The following is a 27,807-nucleotide window of genomic DNA, read 5'->3' as shown; positions in this document are numbered from 1 at the left end:
ATAATGACCCACGCCTTGTGTCACACTTTGCCTCATGTGACAACACATGTGAGCTCAGAGTGGGTCAACAACAGTCAGGACCACCACCAAGGGGAAAACAAACTAGTTAAATACCTGGGGCTCTCTATCAGTTCTTTTAGACAAAGACACTTGAAATGAAGTGGGATTTGGGGCATCCTTCAATAAAGTGTAGCGACTTTAATCTCTGGGACAAAGGTAGGAGGAGACAAGCAGGCACATATTTACACATAAATATATAAGAAATGCCTTTTAGATCAAATCACTACATGGTGTTCTCGGTGTAATGGAAAATGAGAGTGAACTTCCAAGAACCAAAACTGCAATTCAGAAAACAGGGTGTGTTCTGTGTTGACTCATTTGTTTTGTTTCAGCCTGCCTTTCAGTGCCGTCAGTGATAATTATATCCAACTCCTTCTCATGAGATGCACTTCAGTGGTTGAATAATCTGGTTTTTTTTTTAATAAATATATGGATTCATAAAAACTACACAAACAGGAACCCAAACTGAAGTTACTTTAATTATATGTACATTACCACAAACCACACTGTCCCACTATTTATCCGTATTTGTTGAAAGTTCACAGCAGATGGACTAACCCACAGTCACATTTCATATATTTTTTTCTGGATTAGAGACAAAACTGGAAAGAACAAAATTTTGTAGCGTTTTGTTTTCAACAGCTTAAGCTCCATTATTCTTTCATTTATTTATTTATTTGGCACAGACGCAGAGATGGGATATCCGCAGTCAGTCAGGCCTCACAGCTTTGCCTCTGTATCTATCAGTGGTGTATACAAGTAAGCAGCATCGTCCTCCTCATAGATGATGGTGACCGTCTCACCAGCATCAGACACTGCTCCGTTGGTCTGCATGTACGCCTGAGAAACAAAGAGACAAAAAATTATTTCAGTTAAATGAAAACTTAAATGACTTCAAGTGATATATTGGAAGACAGCTACAGCTGCCAGTCTGAACTTCATTCCAATAAATACCCTCTCAAGTAACTGCAGTCGCTCTTCATTCAGCAGATTGCTTTGTCTCAGCTGGCTGACCGTGTTCTCCAGTCCAACGAGTTTTTCCAGGTGTCTTCGGTGCCGCTGCTGCAGCACTTTGACCTTTTTCTGTAGCTCACACACAATTCCCTCCAGCTGCTCCTTACTCAAACTGTTCTTGTGGTAGCTGATGATGTAATAAAAATAGAGAGTCTAAAAACCATAATACTGCAAAGGGATATAAGAAAGACTCTTTCATTGAATGAAAAAAAAGAAATTTAAATTAAGCATCAGAACTCACCAGTGCTCCTCGAGCTGGTAATCTTGCTCTGTATCGTCGTCCTCCGACTTGCCTTCATCTCCCTCTCCTCCTTCAGAATCCAGTCTTTCCAAAGTGAGGACCAGGGATGTGGGGGGAGGTGCTGCGTGTTTGGACACTATAGGCAGAGTGGATGTGATGGGTGTGGAGCTCAGAGCCGATGATAGTACCGTTTCTGGTGAAAAGGTAAACTGGGTAAAGGTGTCTTTGGGTAAAACATTCGGTATCGTCTCGAGGTAGGCAATGACTTGAGTTTCATGGTTGCCGTCGTCGCCATCTGAGAACAACTCTGTGGTATGCGTCACATCTTCAACTCCACTTAAAGCCACAGCCTCATCTGTGCACTCAAGGGTGGAGTCATTCACTACCAGCCTGTGTCCCTGAGTTAAAATGGCCGCAGTTATTTCATTCATAAGCTCATCTTGCCCTTCCCCAGCAGGACATTCAGACATAAGTACAACCTCTGTCTTCTCCCCACTGTTACTTAGATGATCTATTGTGTGTAAAACAGTTAAAGGGAAGTTTACCCCCGTTTCTAATCTGTCTACTGTTGCCAGTGAGTCTAGTTCTGGCTCAAAAGAGCAGTCAGATTCTCCAACATCACTCAGTTGCACCAAGCTGGTTTCTTCTTGTTGCGATGGATCGACAGCAATCTGATACAGGTGCACAGTGTGCACTTTGTTTTGCATGTCTGCTGTGTCAAAAACCATGGTCTTGTCATCTGATACCGATACGCTTGGATTACAGATAGTTCGAAGACGCTTTGTTTTCTTCTCGCCATCGTCTGTGGCTTTCCGTTTCTAAAAAGATAAATCAAAAAGCATAAAACAAGGTTTTATCTTAACTCTCCATGTTAAGATAGAAGCTATAAAATAATGTATTTGTTATTGTATATTCTGGTACGCAACAAAAACTTCTGTATTAGCATTCTGTATGATTCTGGTTAGTTTTGTTCAAGAAAAAACAAATGCTGTGTGACTCTAGCATAGAATCTCCACAATTACAATAACACTATTACTACTTAAAATACTGCAAGAGTTGCTCTCGAGCCTTATGAACTAAGGTAAACTGCTTAAACTAAAATCCAGGTAGGAGAATGAAACTTTCCTGTGTTTTAAAACAAGACCTCAGCATTCAGTAAAATAATTGGCGCTACTTTGCAACACTAAAAATCAAGTTTAGTTTCTTTTTGCTTTACCTCAGCCTCCTGAAACACAGTGGGCACAGCGTCTCTCTCAAGGTAACGGATCCCCCATCGCACTTTGAAGCATGAAGGTGCAAAATGTTCGTGGCAAATATACTGGTGCCGAGAGGGAGCCCAGTTCTCACGTCCCATGTTTCTCAGCCACTGCTGCAGCCTGACTGGGTCCTGAAGAGGGAACCTAGAAAACAATGAAAATTACACACGTAAAACACTGATCACGCTTCCTTCAAGTGAAATTGTTCATATTAATGTGCAACTAGAAAATAGCTTCCTAAAACTCAGTTTACATTGTGTGTGTGTCAGTGATTGGACAGTGCAAATCAGTGCATCTGATATGATCTGATCAGGTAACTGACTGACTCTGTGGACTCATCACATTTTGGCTTGCTCTGACCAACTACATCTTGCAGCAGCTTGCAGCTAGTGTAACTGTGTTCATATTTACTTTTGTTCTGAACCTGTTGTAAAGTTGTGAAATCTGTGAAGTTGTTGCATGTTCTTTTAGACATTAACTGATACTGAAATTACACAGCCAAAAACAACAACAACAACAAAAAAAATAATAAATCCCCCAAAACAGCCAAGGTGTTAGGCAATATTCTTGAGGTACTCTTATTATTGCTGAAAAGTTTATTTTATTCGTAGGATGTTTCATCTTTTGAATCTTTACTTGCATGCTATAGCGACTTACACAATCTAGCGGTGGGCAGATTGATACTTTAACAGACATGCCAGCACATGTTGCCCCTCCCCCCTCCTGCTGCCATGTTTTGTTATTGTAAAGTCACGTGACCCAGACTGAGTAGACACGTGTAGGCTGTAGTGAGTGAGGCAGAGGAGCATCCTGTGGAGGTATTTTATGGCTGTAACTAAATATACTGCAAATATCCGTGTAGGAATTAATAAAGACCCAGACGAACATCATCATGGTGTGGTAAAAGTGATGTTTCAGTATCTTTGTGTCAGATATTTTTCAAAGTTTTCTTGGTCATCACAGATGTTACCAGAAGACTGATTACCATGGCAATGATATATATGAAATACTTTATTGGAACTTAACAAATGAAGTATGAACTAACTACGATAATAACGTAGTAATACCGTTTGTGTCAACTGTCAAGGCATTATTCACATATACAGCACAGTAGAAACCAACACAAAGTGCTTTCCAAGCAGGCACATTCAAACTCTCCAGAATAAAATAAAATAAAATGTTTCAAAACAGGTGAAGCATTTTGAGATGTGTGTTTTTAGTCTAAAGGGCTTCTTTTCTTTTAGTCTGGACTTCTTCTCATCCGAGAAGCTTCTTCGGTTCTGAACTGAAGCAACTCAAAGAAGTCCGGACTTCTTTCTTTCCAAGCTCCTTTAGACTACGATGACCTGGATGACTGAGAACCTTCACAGACGTGTGTTTTAACTTAACTACTTAATTAATTAAAAATATAAGGTGTAAAAAAATAAAATAAAATTAGCTGTCAAAGTATTCAGATTAAGCATATTGATCCACTGCTGTCCTCTACATAAGCTGCCTTTATAAGTTAAAAGTATCGTTGATACTGGCTGCAATATCGTACAATGGTTCTGCAGCTCTAGGAGTGCATCAGCTTAAAGATAAGGATGACACATCACTATTTCTGCCTGCTCTTCTGCACAACTTGTCAATATAACTTACTCACCAGAATACCTTAGAGCTACAAATCAGACAGCGTTGATATAAACAAAAATGTCTTGATTAAAAGTTTGCTTTAATCGAGACTTCACCGTGTTGACGGCCTGGCTTAAATCAAGTCAAGTGCTGTGTTGATTAAATGAAGGCTTCTTCAAAATCAGAAGTAGAAGACACAAACTTATCAAACGTATAAAAAGCGTCTCCTGTGCGGAGATTTTCTAACCTCGGTTGTTATTTTCCGTCAGTAAAAACGAGATTGTGAGACTAACCCGTCGAACAGGAAAAAGTTGCTGGAAATTGGATTGCGCCTCTACCTGTCTCATCTGAGCATCGCGTTTAGCTGGCCTGCTAACACCGTTTTAAAACACCTGCTCACCTGTAGAAGCTTTTCCTGTTGCTGTCACTCGCGGAGTCATTCTTGCAGTTTGGGACCGAACAATATTTTGGCATCTCGGAGCGCTACGGTAACTTCTGCTGCTGTCTTCGTGTCCCGCTGAGTTCATAACAAGGTGAAACAGGTCTGTGAAACTCGTGCTGTGTTGTAAACTCGTGGCGCCTTAGATGACGAAGGAGGATCAGCTGTTGGGAGTCTGCGACGTCAAACGAGCGCGACCGCCACGCCCACAGGAAGCAGGTAGCTTTGCTTGAGGAGTCGCGGATGAGTTGGCAAACTGTTTGACTTTTTCTAGATGTATACATTTTAAACGTTGTTTCAGGAAATAAGCTGTTTCGTTGTTTTATGGGACTCTTTCGTTAGTAAACCCAAAAGTGATAGAATTACATAAATATACAGTACTGTGAAAAACGACGTCGTTTCTTTATATTTTGCTGGGAAAATGGGTTCAGGCTGTTATTCTTCAACACAGCCTGTTCGGCTGCTTTCTTGTCATTTCTTCAGGACTAGCTCCCCAGGCTTCGGAGCTCTTTTGATATTGTCTGCCGTTTGTTTCCTTCTCAGTGAAGATGGTGCATCAAACTCTGACTGTATTCATATTTCCAGCATTTTGTTTCCAAACAATGCAGACCATGACAGAGCCATGCTTTACAGATGGCTGTAGACACCCAGTGTTGCACCTTTTTCCTGAGATCCTCCGTACAGAAGAGTTTCACATTTGGATTCATTACAATAGTAAACCTGTTACCACTGATATTTAGTTCAGTTCTTGTGTGACTCTTCAGATCTTCAGTAAGCCTGGATAAGTTATTTGCTCTAGTTCCTTGGAAGCAAAATATGATGCAATTAAGAGGGGTTCAAAACTTTTGCACAGTACTGTACACTGCTCTTTCTGCTAGCTTGTCCCCATCTATTTTTTACATTTTGTTTTAAATATTAGCTAATGTATTTATAGCTAATAGCATCTCCTCCACTCTTGCTCTTTGCTACCCACGTATTGGCTTGAGTTTGGATCTGTGATTATTATTTACTTCATTTAGTCTCCAATTTAATACTCCTTGCCATCTTCCATATTTTCCATGGATATGAAATCAGAAACAAAATGAATAATTTTTGAAGAAAAAAAACTTATCAAACCTGCTGTCTTCCATTGCTTTTCCAGTCCTTTGTGATCTATACTTTCCATAGCATTCTTATTTGTAGCCTTTGCTGTTTCTGAAACATATATTAAGTATTTTATTGAAAAAACAATCTGATCATTGTAATTAAACAAAACAAGGTAATATATTTGAAGCTTGTTGAAACTGCAAAGCTGCAAGCTTAGACTATTAGCTGACGTAAATAAAGATATAGGCATGTTTCTAAAATCACTGGACTGGCTTTTTTATTCAATATTTTTCTCCAAACATTACACAGAATCTTTAAATGATACAGTTATATACATACACATCAGTGTATTTCTTTATCTAAAAAGTTGAGGGCCACTGGACAATGCAGCTGTGCGTTTCAAGACAGGATTGCATTTCTGATGTTTGTGTACTGAAGAAATTCACATACGGGGTTAATAAGTCACTGGTAATTGAACATGTATTGGAGACTAGAGTGCCAACAGTGTTTGCTTTACAAGCTAGTTTGGAGAGAGTGGACTGTGCGGGAACCGCTGGGTCAGTGGCACAATGACGACCGAGGAGATGAACACATGGAGAGCAGCAGTATCTTCCTTACTGGGAAGCAGTGCACGTGACCGAACCAGCTAAATACACCACTAATGGCAAACAGCACCTTTCAGTGTGTACCCAGAGACTCAATATCTGTTTTTTAGACTGGAATCATACATGTAATAAGATTTTGGATTTGTGAGAAATAAACCGACATACTGCAGAGTGGTTTGAGAAACACTGATAGACATGCTGCTTTTCAACCAGTTTCCAAAGCTCTAATCTCTGTGTATGCAGGCCAACAGTATACAATGCTAGGTTTCAGAGTCACAAGATGCACCTTGCAAAAACTGAACAATCATTTTCATTACAGATCTTTGGTAAATACCAGCTATATGATGCCGTCTGAGGAGCTCACATATTTAGAAACAAAGCAGCTTGAAGGAAACTCGTCAGAAAATGTTGTGGTTGTTTTTGTACCCACTGATGGAACACAAAAGCAGGCAAAGGGACAACGGAAATTGTAATTTTTCAGTTTTAGCCGGTAATGTGAAGGAGTATATCCAGGCCTGGACTGGGCTGGTCTAAGTGATCTCTTCCCATCCGAACTAAACCACACACTTTATGCGTACAACTAGCTGAAGTTTTTTAGGGAGAGGGATCCCTTAGGCTAAGCATGAACAACAGCATGTCCGAGCGCTGGAAGGAACGAGGTGGCTGGGATGGTTCGGATCCGATGAGAGGTCATCAGTGTCACAGACAGATTAGATGGGTCTCTACATCATCCCCAACTGCATTAGCGTGTTGGCATATGCCATGGGCTTGACATTCGGATGAGGCTGTAAAAGGAGATGAGAATTAGATTCCAATTTAAGAAGATTTTTAAAACTCTTAAGACACTACTAGCTAAACTTTTAGCAGTTAATAGTAGTTTAATGTTTTCGGCTTTATTCCACTTGGTTAGGATAATATATGACTCTACTGCTCATCTCAGGGTGTTATGATTTCTAATGCATCATTTTCACAAATTGTCAGATTACTTATAAATTAGGAATAGGGAAAAAAATGGCCTAAACATGAGGGAGAAGTTCATCTCAGTAGTCCAGCAGATGTCACTGTGCATTAAGCTAACCACATATTCAAAATTTGTATAGTGATGATCTTCATTAAAATATCCACTTAAGTGATATAATATCAATGTTGTTTCTAGGTTTCTTATCTTTAAAATTTTTGTTAATGAGAATGAAGTACTTTTAAGTTTTTGTTACACTTCAACCACTTTTCCATTAGCGCAATTCAATCCCTGTTTCATGTAGAAACATCTGAGATATCGCTTCTTTTAATTAAGGACCTGAAAGTGATGTACCTTACTGACTAAACCTCAACATGCACTTTATGTATTACGGGTAAATTTTTAATCTTTTAGGAGACACTGCCTGCACTGTTTTATTTATTAAATAACTATTTATTTCTATATCATCATCATTATTATTATTATATTATATTGATTTTATTAAACTCAAGATAACAGGACACTAACCACAGCTGTGAACTGGTGAAATTCTGGTTTGAGGTCTGATCCCCTGAGGTGGATATATGCTCCTTTGTTTCCCATCTGATCACTGAGGGAAAAAAAAGGAGAATACAACAGTTAAAATGTGCCACTTTTTTAACAGTCAACACTTAAGTTAGGTAACTTGATTACTTACCAGTAGTTGGGTGCTGAGAACACGGTGATGCACTTCCCTGAGTGAGTGACCTCGTACCCCTCAGCTTTGACCTCATGACTACGCACAATGAAATCCAGCTTGTTCTGCTCCAGGAAGCGCTCCGTCACATCGGGCCCAAACTGGCAACTCACCCCTCGCTTACTGATCGACCGGCCATTCTGTGTAAGAGGGAGAGAGAGACACAAACTATAAAGCAGGTACTGCCACAAATTGCATCCAGATCTGTAGGAAGCACTGAATTATGCTTCAGTATAAACCTGTGGGTGAGAACTCACCTGTGGCTGTGGATCTGACCAGAGGAGGTCACACATAGGACCTGTGAACGCATGGGGAAAAGTGTTAAATTATACTTGTCATCCCTTTTAAAGGTTATTTCTTATAGCAATTTAAACTGATAATGACTTAAGAGTCTGGCCCCACCTGAGTCTGGAGGCTGTCTATTCCTGTCAATCTTCCTTAAGTCTTCCAATGTGACACCATCTTCACTGAACAGCCCACCGTGCATAACCTGACATGGAGAATTTAATTAGAACTGTGAGTACAGCAATAAAAACACATGAAACATTGTGCAAGAAAAGTGATGAATACAAAAAAATAGTAATCAGTAAGTTATCTTAACAACACATACTATTTCAGAAGCATAACTGAGGTGACAGAAATTACATACATTAGCATACTCCTATATACTTTATATCTCATCATTTTGAATTAACTTCCACTTAAATGACAACCATAAGAATTAAATCCATACATATTCACACCTTAAGCACAAATAAATTACTCGCCAGTGTCACCTTTTAGTTCACATTCTCAAAGCTTACCAGTACTTTATTGTTGATACACTGTGCAAGAGGAAGCCACTGGAAGACCTCGCTGAAAAGCTGAAACATCTGGGCTGTGTACTTGGCTTTGACCTCCCCTTCAAATCCATACATCTGGTTCATGTTGTCCGTCTCATGGTTACCTGCAGATTTAAAAGTGGTTACTGCGGATTACACAGGACACTTAAATATTTTAATCAGTCATTACTATGGAGGATCAATTATCCAGCAAAAGACTTCTGGGTATCGCTCTTTAGAAGAGTTGTTTGCGATTACCTTCTGCAGAATTTAAACTTTCACCACTAGGTGACAGCATTTCACCCCCTATTTAACAACTTCTGCCATTCACCACATTGCTGCTATGAACTAGAATTTACTCCCAGTTTCTTGTGTGGTTAAATAAATGTTGCACTGACATGTTGCACCATCTAATGGTACAAATTTGTGTGGTTAGTGGTCTGTATTCCATTAAAGTAAAACATGAACCTTTCTTGTTTAGTTGACTATTCTTCAAAACAATATTTTTACAATACATAGACTATTTGAACATAATGCCATAGCAGTTGTTGTTTGATATTCTATCAATATGTTCAGTTAATCATGAAAGGTGTTAAATTACTGATAAATTATAGGACTTTGCAGTAGATGCCTTTAAACCCAATGCCAACAGAGATATGTAGTTATCATGATGTACAATATGGCACGTTACAGCAGCCTGAGATCCATGCACAACACTCTTGAGCGCTCTCACCTCTAAGCAAGTGGAAGTTGTTGGGGTAGAGCAGCTTGAAGCCAAAAAGGGTAAGAATGACCTCAACAGAGAAAGAGCCACGATCCACAAAGTCACCATTGAACAGCTGAATGCTGTGGTTAAGCATTATGACGCACAAGTTCTGGACAAGTTTGTGGCATCTGACTGTTACAATTTTAGACACAGAAAAGTACTCCAGTGAACACAAATTTAAAACCAATGTGTGTGAGCGTCAGCAAAAACAAAGGATACATAAGGGTTGGTGTCAGAAGGTAAGCCGTTCAACTTGAAGATGTTGAGGAGATCGTAGTATTGGCCATGAGTGTCTCCACAAATAGTTATTTTTTCTGTCTGTGACAAAGAGAAACAGAACATCTTTAACAAAGAATGGAGAACTTTAAAAAATGGCCATGTACAATCATCTACTACCTGTACTCCCATTATGGGTTTTGTTAGTGTTAGCACTTAGAAAATATGACCACGCTCTAATTTTGTACTCATTACTTGTGAACTAAAAAACTTCACTTCATTCTTGAGTATATGAAGAAAAATCCTCACCTCTTTTAACGTGATTTCAACAAGACTTGGCAGTTTTGACAGAACATCTTTAACTTGCACCAAAATCTGGGAAAAAAAGAAATACATACATACATACCAGTTTAATTTGAAGCATACACATATTTCCATTTCCTTGTCTTACTCTACTATATGTCATATAAATAACTATGGTTACCTGATAAGCACACTTTCTGTGCAGTTTCTTCTGATCTTTGAACCAATCCATCATCTCTTTCATGAACTTCAATGTTACCTTCCCGTCTTCAAGTTTTGGGCCTGTATAGTCATCCTCAATCGCTGCACAGTCAAGATTAATATGGTTCACATCACATCTTTCACCTTATTACCTTCTGAATTAAATATTATTATATGACACTAATGTATATTCCTCAAATAAGAAAGCAAACATACTCATGTTTTCAATGTCCAAAGAGTCAACAACAGATTTCTTTGTCTCGTCGCTGGCAATGGCTCTCTCAAAAGCCTTCTGTTTCACAATCTTGTTACATTCTTGATACTTCATCCTTGCATCCTTGTCATTCGGTCGAACCCTCACTACCTATTATCAGGACAGAGACATGAAATAAACACCCTGGTTAACCTTTAACTGGCATTAAAGCATACATAGGGACAAGGACTTTGTATAGATGCAAAGCTGAGAATATAAATAGAAACAGAAACATAAAGGATCAAATCTCTCAATTAACATACGTAAAATGAACAATGGTTTTAGTCACATGATGTTCTGTCCCATATCTCTTAAGAGTTATACACATTTAAATCTAGCCCCAACCCTTCTTTGCTTACAGAAGCGTTGAATATGCTTTTTGAAATATCATGGTTAGTGGTCTGGTTTGTGCAATAAACTAGAGACTAAGACAGAACTTCAGAGATCCCTAAGGTCTATCGTTATATTTAAATTATATTGCTTATTATGAGGAAGGCACAAACCCCATTAACTGTGGTATGAGAGCCTTCAAACTGGATCTAATTGGCATCATGACAGGATTACAGGATAATCCCCACTTTGTGCTGTTAAGGCAACACAAAGAGCCTAACTGGTGGTGACAGAGCAACAGATGGAAGTGGAGAGCTCTGTACTTTGTTCTATTCAAGGTTAGACTGGATGGCAAGTGTACATGATGTGTCTTCTAATAATAAAAAATGCTATTGCTTCTTACCGTTTCGTAGTCTTTTAGTGCAGCTTTAAATTTGCCCAGTGCCATGTTGGAGGTGGCACGGCGGTAATATCCCTTAATGTAGTTTTTGTCTACTTCCAGGGCCTTTGTGGCATCCGCCAGGGCATAACCATAGCACTCTGTGCGTAGGTATGCCAGGCTTCGGTTGCTGTAGTATATGGCATTGGATGGATTGAGTTCCAAGGCTTCTGAGTAGTACTTGATTGCATTTTCATAGTCTTTTTCTGAATAAGGAAAAGAAAAAACAAAGTTGGAGTTTAACTGGACCTTGATCATACACTCAAACATAACGTAATGAGTTACCCACTAGTGAAAGAAATTGTAAAAACTACAATGGTGTGTGTTTAGCAGTGTATATCACTGCCATGATACATGGTTTTCTTAATCATAGGACTGTTGAATTATAGCAAAAATAAATTGTTGATCATTTTGGTCAATCACGATTATTTAACATAACTATTTATACACACAGACACACACACAAACATAATATATACACATATATATTTAATGGGTTTATTTTGAAGGGCATAAACTATATGCAGACCAGTCACCAAACATATTAAGAATTTTTTTTTTTAATTCAGCATTGTTTATGAAGAAATCATATCCCCACCTTTACAAACAGACAACAAACTAAAGCAGGTTTTACAAGTTTTGCAATATATACAACTAAGAAAATAAAACTGCCAAAACGTACTAGTTCTAGACCATATTTGCTTTCTAATGTGTGCCATATATTTCTCTTGTTTATATATCCCTCTTGATTGTATATATTTCTCCTGTTGGCTATTTATTCCTGCTATCTACCATTTATATTTCATTCCAGCACAGTTGGTGTGGAGCACCCACAATTTCATTGTACATGTAAAATGACAATTCTATTCTAGAATCTGACACCAGGAAAAAATGTGTCTTATATTAGGAAAGTAATGGGACTGCAACCCCGGGGAGTGCATGTCTAACATGGTTATATGAATTATAAAGCAGAAAAATACCACCCCGTCCCTCACATAACAGTCTTTTCTTTGCACCTACCGGTACTCTGACTCATCAGTATCAACCCCGCAGAAGTTTCCCAATTAACCAGCGACAGACAGACCTGTCGTGGGCGTGAAAAATACATCCTGGACAATGTACTTAATACAAAATGTGAATGACGGCTGATAACCTCATATGCATGTTTCACAGATCACCACTGTGTCCAAGCTGGATTTTATATGCTTTGATTTACTAAGGAATCTACCTAAATGAACTAGAAACCCTAGCGCCGGTTGCTTAACAGACACTTTCATTATCTATGTGTTTTGAATGGGGGCGCAACGTGACTACCACGTTTCAATGCTAATCGTACGATATTAAAAGCGCCTCTTCAGTGACTTGAAATCTAATTGCATTTCAGATAAACGAATAAGAGTTGAGTTGCATTGAAGATTTCGTAACTGCTGCCATGAGTTTAGGGAGCTCTGCCTCGCTGCTCTTCCTGTTCAAGCAGCCGCCGGCTAACAGAAAATTCTAGTTCTATGTGAACCTCACCTTAAACTACAATATTAACCCGCTGCGGCGGCTAAATGGAAACAAATCAGTGACTGTTAAACACAGCGCATGGTCATAAACCTTATAACTTCGAGACATTGGATAAATAGGGAAGTTGGTGGTGTAATATACACGACACGAGTGACGGCATGGGTTAACGTCGGTGCTGTCGCTGCTGAGTGTAGTGGCTACTAGCTAGCTGCTGTTACCCATCAGTGCCGCGGATCCCAATGAATGGGGTTTACCATTAGCATGCTCTCTGAGCAACACTAGCTTAGTATTTGCGACCGGCTTTGCTTGAGGTGTACTGCAACACAATCACGCCGCTGCTAACCAATGGTCACAGTGTCAAATTATAAAAAAAATACTGAAAAAACACACTGACTTGACAGGTTTTAGAAATTACCTTTAAAGTACTTATTCGCCTTCTCCTTGAGTAGCTCGGCATCGTTACCTCCCTCCGCCATCTTCTTCTCACTGCCGTTTTCCGATATGTGCGCCATTGGGATGGACTGTCGTAAAGGTCGCAAAGTTAGGTGTAGTTTTTACCATTTGTCATATTGAAAGTAATTTTACGGGGTGATCATACGTGCGACATTACGAAACTACAACATGTAACCCTTGCACACTGTTCGGGTCAAAGTTAATAACATTGATGTTATACCCAATTTCAGATCCACCAATGTGGGTTAAATTATTTCTGGAATAAATAATTCTGGATTTATTATGAGTTACATGTGTATTTCTATGGGATAGTGGTAGAGCTTGACACTGTCATGAGCGATATCTGTGTTCTCATCACATTTGCCCAGGTTTCTGCAGGGACAGACACCATCTGGTTTGACTGATCGTGGAAGAATTTCTAAACAGTAAAATACTAAAACAGCATAGCCGTTATCATATATGGTGCACCCAAGGAACCGAGCTGAGAGGGTGCCAGGAGATCTGAAACAGGTTAGCATAGTGGTGGAGTGGTTAGTGCTGTCCTTAGTTAAGAAGGCTTCTGGTTCAAATCCTGGCAGGGGGCTCGTTGTGTGTAGTTTGCATGTTTGACTCACTCTAAAGTACCTGTAGTGATTTCCTCTTAGTACTCTGTCTTTCTGCCAGGGTCCGAAGACATGCATGTTATAAGTGCATTATAAATATGTAAGTGCTATATATATTTGTGCTTTGCAAATGAAAGCAAAAATACCCACAATTTAAAAGATCCCAATAACAACCAAATTAGATTCCAATTATTCTGATTTATCTGAAATTAATATAATTTAGAGTCAGCTGAGATTCCAATAAAAATCAAAAGAGGAACTTGTGGGGTTATAAGATTAGTTACCTGAGCAGTGATTTCAGTGAGTGTGGAAAACACATGCAAATCCCATACACACATGGTTTCCTACCACTGCTTTAGACTAGTTTGCAATAAGCACGTTTTGTGCTTTGAGTGCCTAAAAAAGTAAATGCATTTCTTTGTTACATTAATATTTTGCTAGTTGGGTTTTTTGTGTTTTTCAGTGTCCACTAATAACTTCCTTTGGTGTCCTATCAGTAAATAGTGAAAGTATGGTTTTGTAATTGAGGTTCACATCCGTGATAAAAAATAAATAAATAAAAAGCCCCTCTAGTGTTTGTTCTCCCTTCTACAGTATTTAAAGTAGGATTTGGTAGCTGGGGAAACTGTGAGAGAATAGTCACCTGGAAATAAGTCGCATAGTGAATTGTTTTGTCAATTCAAGGAGATTTTTATATGTGTGCAGGCTGTGATCAGCTGTCTTGTGCTGCTACTCCAGTATTCCCTTAAAAAATAATGAGATAATCAGATGTTACATAAGCTGTCACAGATTCTTTTCATCCTTTAGACACTTTAAAGCTAATGTGACAGGTAGAATTCCCCTGAGTGAATGTAATCAGTATCATCACCTTCTATTTAAATTGGTTTGCTACCCTCAGTGTAACCTAAATTTCACCATGAACTTTAGGCAAGCAAAATTTGGCTTCAATTTGTTTTCCAAAATGTTGTGCAAAAGCAAAATTTCCGCAGTAATGTATAGATTCAATATCCAATAACTGATTTAAAAAACAAAACAAACAACAACTCTAAAATAAATGAGGATTTTATGCTTTAAGTTTCCCCTTTAAAAGATCTACTTCCTGGACAATCCTTACCTTTGAAAATAACCCTTTCTCACTCTCCCTTCCTCTCTTTCTTACATATTTCTCAATTTCTGAGTTTCACATATTAAAGTTAATTCTGCATCTGTATTTAACTCAGCTGAGACACATTATGTAACAAACTGCACATAAACTGTGTGTTTGCTGATATTGGTTCAGCTCTTCATTTGACTTGCAAATCTAATTTCAATGTCAAATTGTATCCACGTTTGAGTTATTTTAGGTTATCAGCCAGCAGGGGTCAGTAAATACATTCACTGATATAGACATAAAACCGGTTTGTTTTGTAGGCAGCCTTAAGCCTCGCGTGAGGTTAACCATTGAAATTTTAAGATGATGAGTAATTTGTTTCAAAAGAATAATTAGTGAAAGACTGACTTAATGATTCATATGTGGGACAATTTGCCATGGTCTGTCTGGATTAACTGCTTTAAATACCCTGTCTTTAAATATGCACCTGACTGAGCTACAGAAAATTCCCCATTTAATAAATTGTTGGCTCAATAACAAAAAAGTACAGCCTCTGGCACAGTTACTTTGTTTATGTTACATATGCCTCCAGGCTATGTGGGGTTTACATTTCTCTCTGTCACTGTTGTATGCACGCAACAAGACACACTAATGAGGGGACAAGGCACAGGTGCATAGCTCCACAATGTTTTCACTCACACATGACATCTGATGCACCTCAGTCTCATATAATTGGCTTGTAAAATGTCACATGAACCTAAATTTAAATAGAAACACCTTTCCTTTTCTAGTAGCAATGTACATAGTCACATATGTCTTGTGTACCAGAACATCAGCCCTTTCAGATATAGCTTTGCAGTTTGGTGTATTTGGGTTTTAACTGGTTAGGGTTAGAAGTTCAACAGAACTTGACATGGTGAAGAAAAGCATATGACACAGAGTATACAACCCAGTCCAGTCTGTTGCAGTGACTCACAAGCGACATCCCACCATGAAGAATAAGAGGCCAAGTACTTGGGTGACTCACTGTCCGTGACCTCTACCATACACTTACTAACCTCAGTGTGAGTTCACTTTCTCTTAGAAGATTACCAATGACTCGCCCGCCTTTCTGAGCCATGGCGTGTCTGTGATGGTTTTACTAGTAGCGCTTCAGGGATGGAAAAAAAATATATTAAAAAAAAAAACACGTCAAGATTGACTGAGTATGAGCTGACGTTATAGCGTCAGCCACACATGAGAGTAAACGCAGACAGTGAGTGGGAGAGACAGTGTGGGAGGGAGAGAGGTAGAGAAAGTCTGGCTTGGTGGGAGGAGGGAAGAGGGAAATTGCTGTCCTCTCGGGTGCACGATGCATGGGCGTTTTGGTGGGGGGGGGGGTCCTGAGAAAGTTAAAACAAACACAAACGGAGGAGCACAGAGATATACGAGCAACCAGAGACAGACACTGATGAAGGTCAGTGGGAATGTGAGTGACATTCCAGCTCCACAAGCCAATAAATGATGAGGTCTCAGAGTGCTTGGAGTATATTGTTACATAGGCTTGTTCCAGACCTTCTTAGTATTTATTGTTTTGTAGCGCATAGTAGTAGCGATTGTGTGATTGTGCCCTACCCCCCAACTCTTTTACTATATCCCTTTAACCATCTTATCAGACCTGGCGAGTATTATGTATAAGTTGAGACAACAACAGTTTCTTCTGCTCTACTCTGTGAAAATAATTCACTAATGAGCGCTTGACTTCAGGGAGTCTGTGGGGGGTCACGTTTATTTGAACCACATGTTTTTCTAGTAGGCAGGGCACAGGACTTAAAGCCAAATTGAAGATAAGTTGTGATAAAAAAAAACCCCATGAGCTTCAGTTACCATCCTAGTTCTCATTTCCGTCATGGTTAGTTTAGACATTGGCTTTGACTGTAACCTGCTGCTTTTTTCTGACAGTGTGAGTCATAAATTGCAGGGATTGCCCACATTGTACAGCAGCATTACAAAGTCTCCTGTTGATTGGTGTAGCCATCAGCTAGTGTGTCAACCAACATCCCCGAATGACAAATTGCATGTTCACTTGTGCCTCAGGAAAAGTGTTGGAAATTTTATGTAAATGGAAAAGAAACGTGATGCATACCTGCTTAAAAAACACTGCTGCTTTACCTTTCCACATTAAAATCCTCTTCTGTTTTTCTCCTGTGTTTCTTGGACTTGTAACCACAGTGGTTAGGGTGGAGACTGAAGGAGGGTATAGAAATCGTTAGTGTTTATATTCTGTTGAGCGTCTGTTTGCATTTCTTGCAGTGCTCTTCTAAGTATAAAATACAAATTTTACCTTTCGGCTACAGTTTGAATTTTGATGACTAGAAATCCTTAAATGAGCATCTGATTTCATGTTGATGATGGTTTTTATTGCTTGTTTTATTTCTTAATTTGTAACTCTTCCATTCAAACACAGATTTTAAGTATGAAGTCATTCAAAAGGGCAAACATTTACTGGTAATTATTGTTCTTTCCTTACCTTGAAGATATATAAACACACAACGGTTGTAGCTGAGTTTATGTTTAGTTTTGATTTGTTTTTTAAGTTGTTTTTGTTGACTTTTTTTTTTTTATCATTTTCTGATACATAGACAAAGAAAATCTATGTTTTGTTTTGTTTTTTGCAAAAAACCCGGCCATGAAAAATGAAAACGACTAGCAGAATAAATGGAAACTCTTTAACTTTGCATCAGGATTCCATTCGCTTTATTTCTTCACTTCAGTTTTTAAAAGCTGGGTTATAAGTTTAATATCAGATTTGGTGCTACAACGAATGACAGCATATTTTCCAGTAAAACAAGCAGTTTTGTCTCATGAAACAAATACACTACAGTTAGTTGCTTTAGCTACTGAAACCACTACTCCATACCTGAGTGTAAGCCCACACACAGCCTGAGTGGAATCAGTCCTTTATGATGGAAATGTGAAGCAGACTATGGGAAGCTGTATTTTTAATGGCCATAGCTCAGCAACCCCCTCCTGTTTGACTGGCACCACAGCCTTGTTAAAGGAAATTTGGAAAATGACTGACTAAACAGATAATTTGAGTAAATAAAAACAAATTGCACAGGGAAGTGAAATCAGCTCAGATTCCTTATAAATTAGATAAAGATGAAACGTGATCTTGCAGAATGAACAACGCCTTTGACATGAGCCTGACCTTTTTTGAGGCATATCTGTGGATATTATAATTAACCGCTTTGTGTTTCCTACTCCTTTTTGGTTTTCCATTTGCTTTCTCTGACAGTGGTCAAGATTTTTCCTTTCCATTGTCCTGACATCTTCAGCCCGATTCCTTTCAAAGTCAACCTCTCCCATTCACCTCAAATTTTGCCACGATTCCCTCACTTATATACTTTCTGTGTGCCCTTCTTTCGGTCTCTTTTTCTCGCTTTGAGTGTTTGATGTGTGCTGGGCACGAGAACAAGGGATCGGATACACACCCCAAACAGGAAATGAGAAATTCAAGCAAATAGGGCAATGACTCTGCGCCTCAGAGAGAAAGACAGAAGCTCATGTGGAGGAATGCAGATAGATAGAGCATAGCAGACAGCGGAGGATGTGAAATAGACATGCTGAATCAACATGCTATGAATGTTTGAGGTGAAAAGTTTGTTATAGTCTGTATGTGAGCATGAAGAAAGGCAAGGAGAGGAACATCCTCAGTAAAAAGTATTTATACACAGTGACCACCCATGACGCTGCTCTTCATTGCCTTGTGATATCAACCATCATGGTGAACTTGGCAAGTTTTCATCTAACACACGCAGGCTTTCACCTTTTTAGAGTTCATTACCAGCTCCGCCAATTCACTTGGATGTGACGCCAACTCTTTGACAGACTTACATCTTAAATCACACAATAACCTTCTATCGTAAAGCGAGAAAGAGCAAGAGGATAATCTATCAAAGCGAGAGTGGCACGTAAGCCGAGGAGTTGTGTGACCGGCTGCACCCCTTTGATCTGGCTCTGTGGTTGTTGTTTTCACGCTAGTTAGCGGTAGTGACAGCATGTTGTGGCGGCTAGTTTATTTTACATTGCAGGCTGTGCTCCTACTGTTTATGAGCAATGAGCGACTGAGCACAGCACACATGGTCACGCTTTCCCACAGAAAGGAACCGGCATCATAAGTGACTCAGGATGTCTGGGTACACACATTCTGACCATTAGATGACTATGGGACTTGAAAGGAAAGGAAGACTTCAACAGAACTCTGCAAATAAGGTGGAAAGAGGGACGGGTTGTTGAAAAATCTGCCCCAGACTTCTTCTAATGTGGTGGAATTATCTCAAGAGACTAGAATAGCTGTAACAAACAAGCAGCGGAGCAGACAGTTAGAAGTATTCAAAACAAGCTGTAAATATCTGTCAGTAGAATAACATTACTTTGCCAACCACAGCATTATAGTGTACACACAGATGTTTGCAAATCACTAATTAGACATTATAACTTTGCCATGACAATACCAGCTATGAGGCACAAACAAAGACCCTGAACAATATCTGAAAATATTCAGTCACACATGGGCAGGCCATCCAGGATGTTGTGGGGGAGAGTTTCCTCTTCCTGTTGCTCTTACTGTTGGACTTTCCTGTCAGTTAGCATTGACTACTGACAGCACTTTGGGAGCCTTCCAGACTCATCCCTTAACTTTATTTTTATATCTCTAGGGAGTAATTCATTACAGCAAAGTATTAGTTCACATCCTGAACTCTTGGGTGGCCAGTCAGAGGAGGCAGCATTAGATGTAGGTGCCTTTTGCACCAGATGGCCCTTTCTACCTATTTGCAGTGCAGACCAGCGGGTGTATCTAAAGGAAAATGAGGACCACACTCAGTCGTTTAGTCACATGTGTTCATCAGGTGCTGTGAACCAAAAATCCACCACAGATATCATCTTCCAATTTCTCACTGGACCTCAGTAGAATGAGTCAGACTTTATGATCTTTGCCTTTATCATCAAGTAGTCGGCCTTCCAAATTAATTTAGTCACAAATACTACTATGGAAGGCACGGTGTGTGTGAAACTCTCGGCCATTCCAGTGCATTAAGGGTGAGTCTTGATGATTCAGCAGTGCCAGAGGGGCGGGACTGTGGTGCTGATGCTAGGATAGACTGGCTTGAATTAGGGCCTTCTTTCACAGTCTGGGTTCTGTTATACCTCTCTGACAAAATGCCTTTTTTCCCCCCTGGTTGTGTGTTGAGCACGTGTGTATATGTGAGGATGCCAAAGCTGTTGTCGGGCCTGTGAGAGGAGAAATCTTGGTTGTTACAGGCTAAAAAGAAAGGACCAAACCAAAAGAACAAAAACAGAAGAAAAAGCTTTACTTAAAAAAAAGCAGCAAAATCATGTTATGGAAAACCCTTCATTAACTCCTTTAGTTATGAATTATTTTAAAAATGAAAGCATCTTTTCAACATTTCTTTTTTTTTTTTTTACTCAGACTGGACAGGGAACGTCACCAACTGACTACTTCCATTGTTCAACACTGCCTGAACTCTGCTAGACAAGCTTTCTTATAATATTTAAGCAGTCTTCAGGAATAGTTTTCCAGGCTTCTTGAAGAACATTAAAAGCTCTTATTTTGATGTTGGCTGCCTTTTGTTCTGTTTTCTGTCTAAAGCCTTCCAGGTGATATTGCACAGTGCATCAAAATCTGACCGTACTTTTCAGCGTTCATTTCCATCCAAAAATCCCCAACACCACTAACTTAAATACAGCTTCAGACCTCCAGAGCCTCCAATGTGTTGCACCCTTTTTCTGATTTAGTCTATATAAGATGGCAATTTTAATTAAGGATTTCTAGTTTTGATTCATCGCAGTGTAAGATGCGTTGCTAATAATTTTCAGTACAATTATTGTGTCATTTCTCCCTGTTTCCCTTCCTTAAGAATGGTTTCTTGACAGCCACCATTCCCCTGAAGTCATTTCTCACGACACTCCAGCAAACAGTAGCTCAGCCGAAGGGCCATTTGTATCTCTCATGTCCTCTTTGCTGGATATTTTTTTCTTATTTTTCAAGAACATGACTTTCAGGTACTGCTTTCAGACTTCTTCTTCTGCCCTCTGCTTTTTTTTCTTTCTTTTTTTTTTTTTTTTGCCAATAGCTCTTTGGGAATCTCCCTGTTTTTTGTTGTTTTGTGTTGTTTAGCATTTTTTATAGATTGGGCAAAAGAAATGTGAACAAGTTATATGCTTTTGTGGTTGCTAGTAACAAAGTGTCTAATATAGAGTTTAAAATAGTTTCTTTGCCAAGTTGTGTGTTATGTGCAGATACAAGTCTAGTTTGAGTCTTTTTTATGATTGAATGATGCACATCATCTGGCTTAACATATCAAATAAACAGTGCTCTGAAAATAATTAGGTGCAAGAATTAGACTGAAAATGACAAAAAAAACCAAAAACGATCCTAGAGCATTACAAGAGTTCTAACCTCTGAAAAGCAAAATATAAGGAAAAAGAAACGAGGAATGGCTCAAGGCTTTTGTTCAATATTTTATATTCAACTAAGTTAATATATCTTGTTAAATTTGTACTAATTTGCAAAAATATCAAGAACAAAAATGTAATCCAAGTTCAGAATCTTGTTTAGTTATAATGACATATTTAAGTTGAACTCTATAAAACTATTAAAACACAAAAGGTTTTGCCATGCTTTAAGATGTGGAATGTTGTTATTAATAAAAAATATAAAAACAAATATGATCTATAAAAAATTGGTATTTTTTTATATATCTGTTCCATTGCTGATTTTCTAGAAACACTGACTTTTTTTTAGTTATGTTTAATCATGCAGCTAATAACATTTACTATTTTATACACATATTCAAACATACATCAAAGGTTTGGGACAAACTTTTGACTGATACTTTGTAAGGTTAGAACTCTATATAACAATATTACAAAGCTGCTATAAAATAGTGGAATAAAACTTTTATGAAGAAGACTTGTTATAAAAAGTGCAAAGATCTAAAAAAAAAAAAAAAAGAGAGAGAGGAAAAAAAAGGCATTTTTTTGCATTTTCGGATGCACCTTCTATACATTTTCCAGGTCTACTCATCAATGTGTGCCTGAATAAAACATGGTAAATGCGTATTACCGTTGCGTGTCAGAGTGCATTGATTGGGAGGAAATGTGAGGAGGGTTTGCATAAACCACAAGTAATTTCTGCCCGCTCCTGAAGCGCCCCAATCACAGGAAATGGGTGTTTTTAGAAATGACTCAGCTAGCTTTGACCTCTGCCCCCCTCCCAGCTCCCTAACACCCCCACCCTCTCCTTTAGGGCTGCTTTAATTAGAAAAGCAACTCGTTTGTTTTTCTTTGTCTCAACACCCAGTTTTCCCCCCTCTCTCTCTGCCTTTTAAAATGAGCGCATCCCAAGTTTGGTGATGACTCACAGCTTTTTCCTCCACCCATTGCTCTCATGGACTCTCCATCTCAATGTGTAATTCAATTGGCCTAGATTCTAGATTTTGCCATCACTTGAGGGATGCAAGGAAACAGCTGTCACACAGATGTATGCCCTTATCATACCTGCTCAGGTGTTCCACAGAACACTTAGACCTTTATTAAACTCACAGTCCAACTTTGTTATTGTCATGCTGGAACATTTATGCATTTACCAAGGCTCAGTTGCTCAAGGCTGTGCGCGCACACACACACACACACACACACACACACACACACACACACACACACACACACACACACACACACACACACACACACTTGCACACCCATCTACTTACACGTACACAAACACTCACATGTTGCTTCAAAGGATACCGTGTCATAAACAGTGGTACTGGGAAGGAGGAATGTGTTGTTCATTGGGGAATTCAGAGCTAGTGGGGAGAGAAAGGAGGGGTGGGAGCGTGCTGACCAGTATCCCTCTGAGGGAAGGCAATGGAGGAACAGGCTGCCAAGTTTTTCTCTCTGCTGTCATAACCCTTGCACCTATCAATACAGCTGAGAGCTCCACTGACACAGTAGGCCACAGACTATGGCAGACTAATCTAAAACAGACCCTGTGCAGAGCTAACCTTGAAAACCTCACACCTCCCTAACCTCCCATTTATCCAATAAGAAGAGTTATATTACTGTGTGATTTAACCCAAATTTGTGTGTGCATGTTCTCGGGATGATATTTCTTTCTGTCCACCATGTCAGTTTAACACCAATGTGTGATTTGTGAGTTCAGTCACACCTCACTTAATAGGAGTCAGCAGCCTTGCCCGTGTTTTAGTGTGTGTGCGTGTGTGTGTCTATGTGGACGTGAGGGTGCGTGGATGAAGTGAAGTAGTAGGATGAGTAATAGTGTGTGAATGAACTTTTACGCCCAAGGTATGGGTCACAGCCTTGGTTCGGCCAAGCTTACTATGGGGTCTGTAAAGAGATTATGCCTTGTACGCTTTCCCAGCATGCCTCTATTCCACTGGATTCTGAAGCCGCATGGCTGCATCTGCCTAAAATCATTAACTTTTTACTTTACACAGGTGTGTTTTCATAATGACTGTTTTCTCCAACTAAAAGGTGGTCATAAGGCAAAATGGTTAAAAAAAAAAACTCCAAAAGAAGTACTGGAACTGGGACAAGTGTTTTTATTTAAAAACTATATCAGGACAGTTGAGCTATTCAGTGAATGAACTAAACTAGTGGTTCATGGGAAAAGTGTCATTCAGAGTGGAAAATCCCCTGAAAATAGTGGCCAAAACATTGCTTTGCTTTCAATCAACCTTTTGTCCAACAACAGCAGGCAGCTGTTTACCAAAATAAAAAGATTGCAGTATTTATGCCGCTAGACTAGTAAGTCAAACGTCTTGCAAAAGCTAGATTTTTATACAGCAGATGGTGGTGAACAATACAGAGCTAGCAGAAGACTGAGTGTTAGACCTAAATTATTGTTAGAAATAAACATTTAGACTATATCAAGGCCATCTGGTCAACAGCTTGTTTGAGAATTATTCTTTTCCCAAGCAACCAAAACAACAACAACAACAACAACAACAACAACTGATATACAATTAAAATTACTGCTGTGTTCGGACTTTACAAGCCAGCCCAATACAGCAGGATATCTAGATCTAGATTAGAAGCGTTTAGTTTTTATAGAGCCCAGAATGATGTTTGGAGTTTTTCAATTATAAAGTCATTGAGCAACAGATGCTATTGCAATAAATGCTTGATAGTGATTCACCAGGGGAATTAAGGTTCCCTCAAACACCACCCCTCACCAATTCGTCTTCCCCATTGCCGTCACCATCACCCACTGGGGTATGTTCTTCAGTTGGGATTGTATGATTAAACTGCTATTTAGAGACTGCCTCTCCTCTGGGTGTAGATCCTGCTCGGACATTGTTGTTTTTTCAGAGCCATGAGCCAGGTCCTCTCCTCTGTTTATTACCCAGGGACATGGTAGCTGTTTATAGCGGCATATCTGTCCCTGTGTGTCCAGGGACACACACACACACACACAGAGGGAGAGAGAGAGAGGAGGAAGGAAGGAAACGGAGGGGCGGTGCCACGAGAAGGAGCCAGTCCAGAGATGTAATTGGTACCTTTCCTTTTTTAGAAAACATTTCTTACTTACAGAGGTCCAGCAAATGAGTCAGGGCCCAGCGTGCTTTATAACCACACTCACTGTCATATGGTTTATCATACTTTCCCTTTGTGGGCTTCACTTTGAAGAGGCTTTTTTTTTGTTTTTCCTCAGTCTTTGATCCTTAGAATTTTAAGCTATGACGCTAGCTACTGGTTATTTACATGACAAAGGAGCACAGCGGCCATCTGGTGAAGTGGAAATTAACTACTCTCTTTTAAAAATGTTTGTTCTACCCTAGTTTCTTTTTAGCTTGTAGGGAAAAAAAGCTAGAAAGAAAAACGTGTGTGGTATTTTATTCTGTCTCTGTCCCTCATTTAGTCACTCATCTTTTTTCATCCCCTATCACTTGCTTTGTGTCGTGCAGGTGATAACACAAAACTTTCAGGGACTCTTCAAAGAGCTGGCAGCGGCTAACAAAAAGATCAGAGAGAAAAGGAGAGAAAAGAGGAGGCGAAGCGAGCGATATGGGCGGCTGACTGTGATAAACATCTACTGCAGGTGTGAAGGAAAAAGATGGCAATAAAAGCCTGACAGGTGGAGAAGGAAATCGCTGTCAGCTCATGTCTAACATGTTCCAGTAAACTTGTCAATATTCTGTTGATCTGTACACCCAGGTATTCTGGGGACTTATAAATCAAAGTTTAATTTATATGTATCAGAAACATTTTATTTAATAAAAATACAGGTAGAGCAGTAACATATATATCTACACTAAAGTTATTTCAAATCTTGCCTGTACAGCGAAGCAAAAAATAAGTTAGGCATAAAAGTAAGTTAAACATGTACAAAATTAAAGTCAGTACTGTGGTAAATTTGTTCAGCCTGACCCCTTATATCAGTAAGTATGGTAACATAATTACCCTGTTATTTTAAGAGAGAAATCTCGAATTTAATTAGACTTGTGTAAAACTGATGCGAAAATAAAACCAAAATCTTAAACTGCAAAACTGCGTCTTTAAACAGAAAGGCATGTTTGTTGATGTTTGTGTATTTGTGTGTGTTTGCACACAGATTCAGCACCTGGAGCAACAATGGATTTGCACAGCTGTGTGTTTGCAAGGCAGAGCTGAGCTGCAGCAGGACATCAGCGTCTGTTATTAAGGTCGCAGTCAGCTCCGTCTGAGTTCACAGGAATTATACCAGGTCGCTTTCCTGCTCCACTTTTAATGAGCAGTTGTGCTGGAAGACTGGTGGACGTATAATCGCACATTTCATGGATGTTGTAATAAGACGCGAACCCAAAATAACATTTCAAGACCAGCGGCATGACGAATGAGCTCACATTTAGCATGACTGCATTATGAACCTAGATAAGTAGCATACAGGTAGAATGCTTCGAAAGTCATCACATCAACAGATATAAAAGGGTTAAACACTGCACTTGGATGTAATTAAAGGACCAGTTGTGTCAAAATTGATGAATAGCAACAACAGAACAATTTTCTTGTTACTCATGCAGTTGTATAAACTCAACACATGGACTTAGCTGTAAAAGAACACCTGCTTGACCTTCAAAAGCTGCCGCCATCTGTCTTAAATCTTCTCTGTTGGGTTGAATTGTGTTCAGTTCAATCCTTTATTTTTCTTCGGGTGGGCCGAATTCTGCGATGTGCTTCATTTTTAGCAGGAGGTGTCAGCAGTTTAATTCAGTCCCATGAAAAGCCAGAGGGCTTGAGAGGAAGCAGCTGCTGAGAAATGAACATCACTTGGAGGAACAAGGCTACTTAAGTTTTACTTCCCCCATAGGGCTGTTCCATTAGCACCACAGATAGATTTATGAGTCTCTTGACATTCTTACTCTTTGTTTCATCTTTAGGAGGGAAAGTGAAAAAAGCAAAATTCAAGTTCAAGCACCTTTAGTGTCTAATGTTAATGATCTTGTCTCCTGCATCAGATCTTGGGTTTTCCTTGTTTAGGTTGGGCAATGATCCTGTTTTCTTGGTGAAAAAAAAGCCCCATTAACATTCCAATTACATTTCCCCTGTCACGATAACACGGTACACATTGTACTTTGGCAAGATTATGACCTGGCAACAGATCACTCAGAATCATTTTGAGAGGTGAGACTGAAGAGGATTCAATTATTTTTGATGATGTTTCATTATACTTTGTTTAGCTGCCTTTCCAAACAGGCGCTTTGTGTGTTCTTTCATTGGGGGAAAATTGCTGTGCTTTCTGGGTAACATGACCAGCCTTGGAACAAGATAGCACTGATCACTGTCACTTTGTTAACAGCACAAGCATCCCCCACACGAGTCACTAGCACAAAGCTTATGTAAGGCATTTGATGTTGGTGTGCTTGAGCTGTGTCTGTGTGTCAGTGGGTTCAGTGTTTTCATATGCATGTGCACAGTATGTGTGTTTAATTTTCCATGTAGTCACTGCCCTTAAGTCTGGGACTTACCAACGGGTCTGGACCTGCTCTCCTCATTCCCAATTCAGCCTCATGGGCTGACAATAATCCCTTGAGTACAGAGTGAGAGGGGTGGGGTTGGGACGGTGGGGGTGTGGTGTACAGAGATAGCATAAAAACTGGAAAGGCATCCATCCCTTCAGGTTAAGACAGTGCAACTAAAGAACCTGTACATCCGAGCATTCTTTGCCACTGGTGAAGCCAAATAGGACTTGTTGCTGCTGTTCTTCAGTCATCCCATAATTGCCCTGCAGTTGGCCTGAAATAGTCCACATGGTGCCATAAGCCAAGCTTTTCCATCGGCCGATCTGTTCCCCGACACTGGAAAGTCATTGTACAAGTACACAAGTACAAGTAGTGTTTTAAAAAAACTGATTGTGAAAGACATCAAGAAAGAGAAGTAGTCACACACTGAAGTGTAGAAGGAAAAGGAGGTGCAAGGGGTGGGGTCCCAGTCTGTCAAGTACGGCAACGGCCCTGAACTTCAAATCACTCTTAGTTTCAAATTGAAGTCACAGTTTTATCTCAACTAGCGTTACATTTTCATCTTATTTTTTTTTACCTAACATGACTGTACTCTAAAAATGTTTTAGTTACAGTTTTTTGAGGAAAACCACGTCTAACAACACGACTCTTTTGAACTGTTTTTGTGATGACAAAGACAAGATGATGAAATTCACGTCTACATCACTTTAGGTGTGTTTCAGTTTATGCTTTCGTCAAGTCGGCTTACAGTTAAAACAGACGCATACATGCACTGACAAGTGCAACGCA

At 39.4% G+C, this 27,807-nt stretch overlaps 2 protein-coding genes across 2 annotated transcripts; both read right to left on the bottom strand.

Annotated features, from left to right (window-relative positions):
- Positions 1 to 517: 517 nt before the first annotated feature.
- Positions 518 to 4,792, bottom strand: LOC146694531 (THAP domain-containing protein 5-like). The gene is made up of 5 exons (XM_085430758.1): positions 4,583 to 4,792; positions 2,532 to 2,715; positions 1,316 to 2,133; positions 1,015 to 1,201; positions 518 to 900 (listed from the first exon to the last, which is right to left on the bottom strand). Exons 1-5 carry the CDS (start codon positions 4,654 to 4,656, stop codon positions 781 to 783), a joined length of 1,383 nt encoding a protein of 460 aa, XP_085286884.1. The 5' UTR covers positions 4,657 to 4,792; the 3' UTR covers positions 518 to 780.
- A 1,067-nt stretch (positions 4,793 to 5,859) lies between these two features.
- On the bottom strand, positions 5,860 to 13,371 carry ppp5c (protein phosphatase 5, catalytic subunit). The gene is made up of 13 exons (XM_085430757.1): positions 13,260 to 13,371; positions 11,300 to 11,541; positions 10,530 to 10,677; positions 10,294 to 10,415; positions 10,119 to 10,184; positions 9,813 to 9,911; positions 9,561 to 9,666; positions 8,810 to 8,952; positions 8,409 to 8,496; positions 8,264 to 8,304; positions 7,968 to 8,146; positions 7,799 to 7,880; positions 5,860 to 7,097 (listed from the first exon to the last, which is right to left on the bottom strand). Exons 1-13 carry the CDS (start codon positions 13,354 to 13,356, stop codon positions 7,035 to 7,037), a joined length of 1,476 nt encoding a protein of 491 aa, XP_085286883.1. The 5' UTR covers positions 13,357 to 13,371; the 3' UTR covers positions 5,860 to 7,034.
- Between the last annotated feature and the right edge of the window lie 14,436 nt (positions 13,372 to 27,807).

This window comes from Copadichromis virginalis, linkage group LG14, assembly GCF_057382275.1.
Source record: "Copadichromis virginalis isolate Kocher_CV1m ecotype Utaka linkage group LG14, C_Virginalis_male_GT1.1, whole genome shotgun sequence".
Taxonomy (NCBI): Eukaryota; Metazoa; Chordata; class Actinopteri; order Cichliformes; family Cichlidae; genus Copadichromis; species Copadichromis virginalis.
Note: the sequence above shows the minus strand (reverse complement) of the source record. Positions and strands in the feature narration are given on the sequence as shown.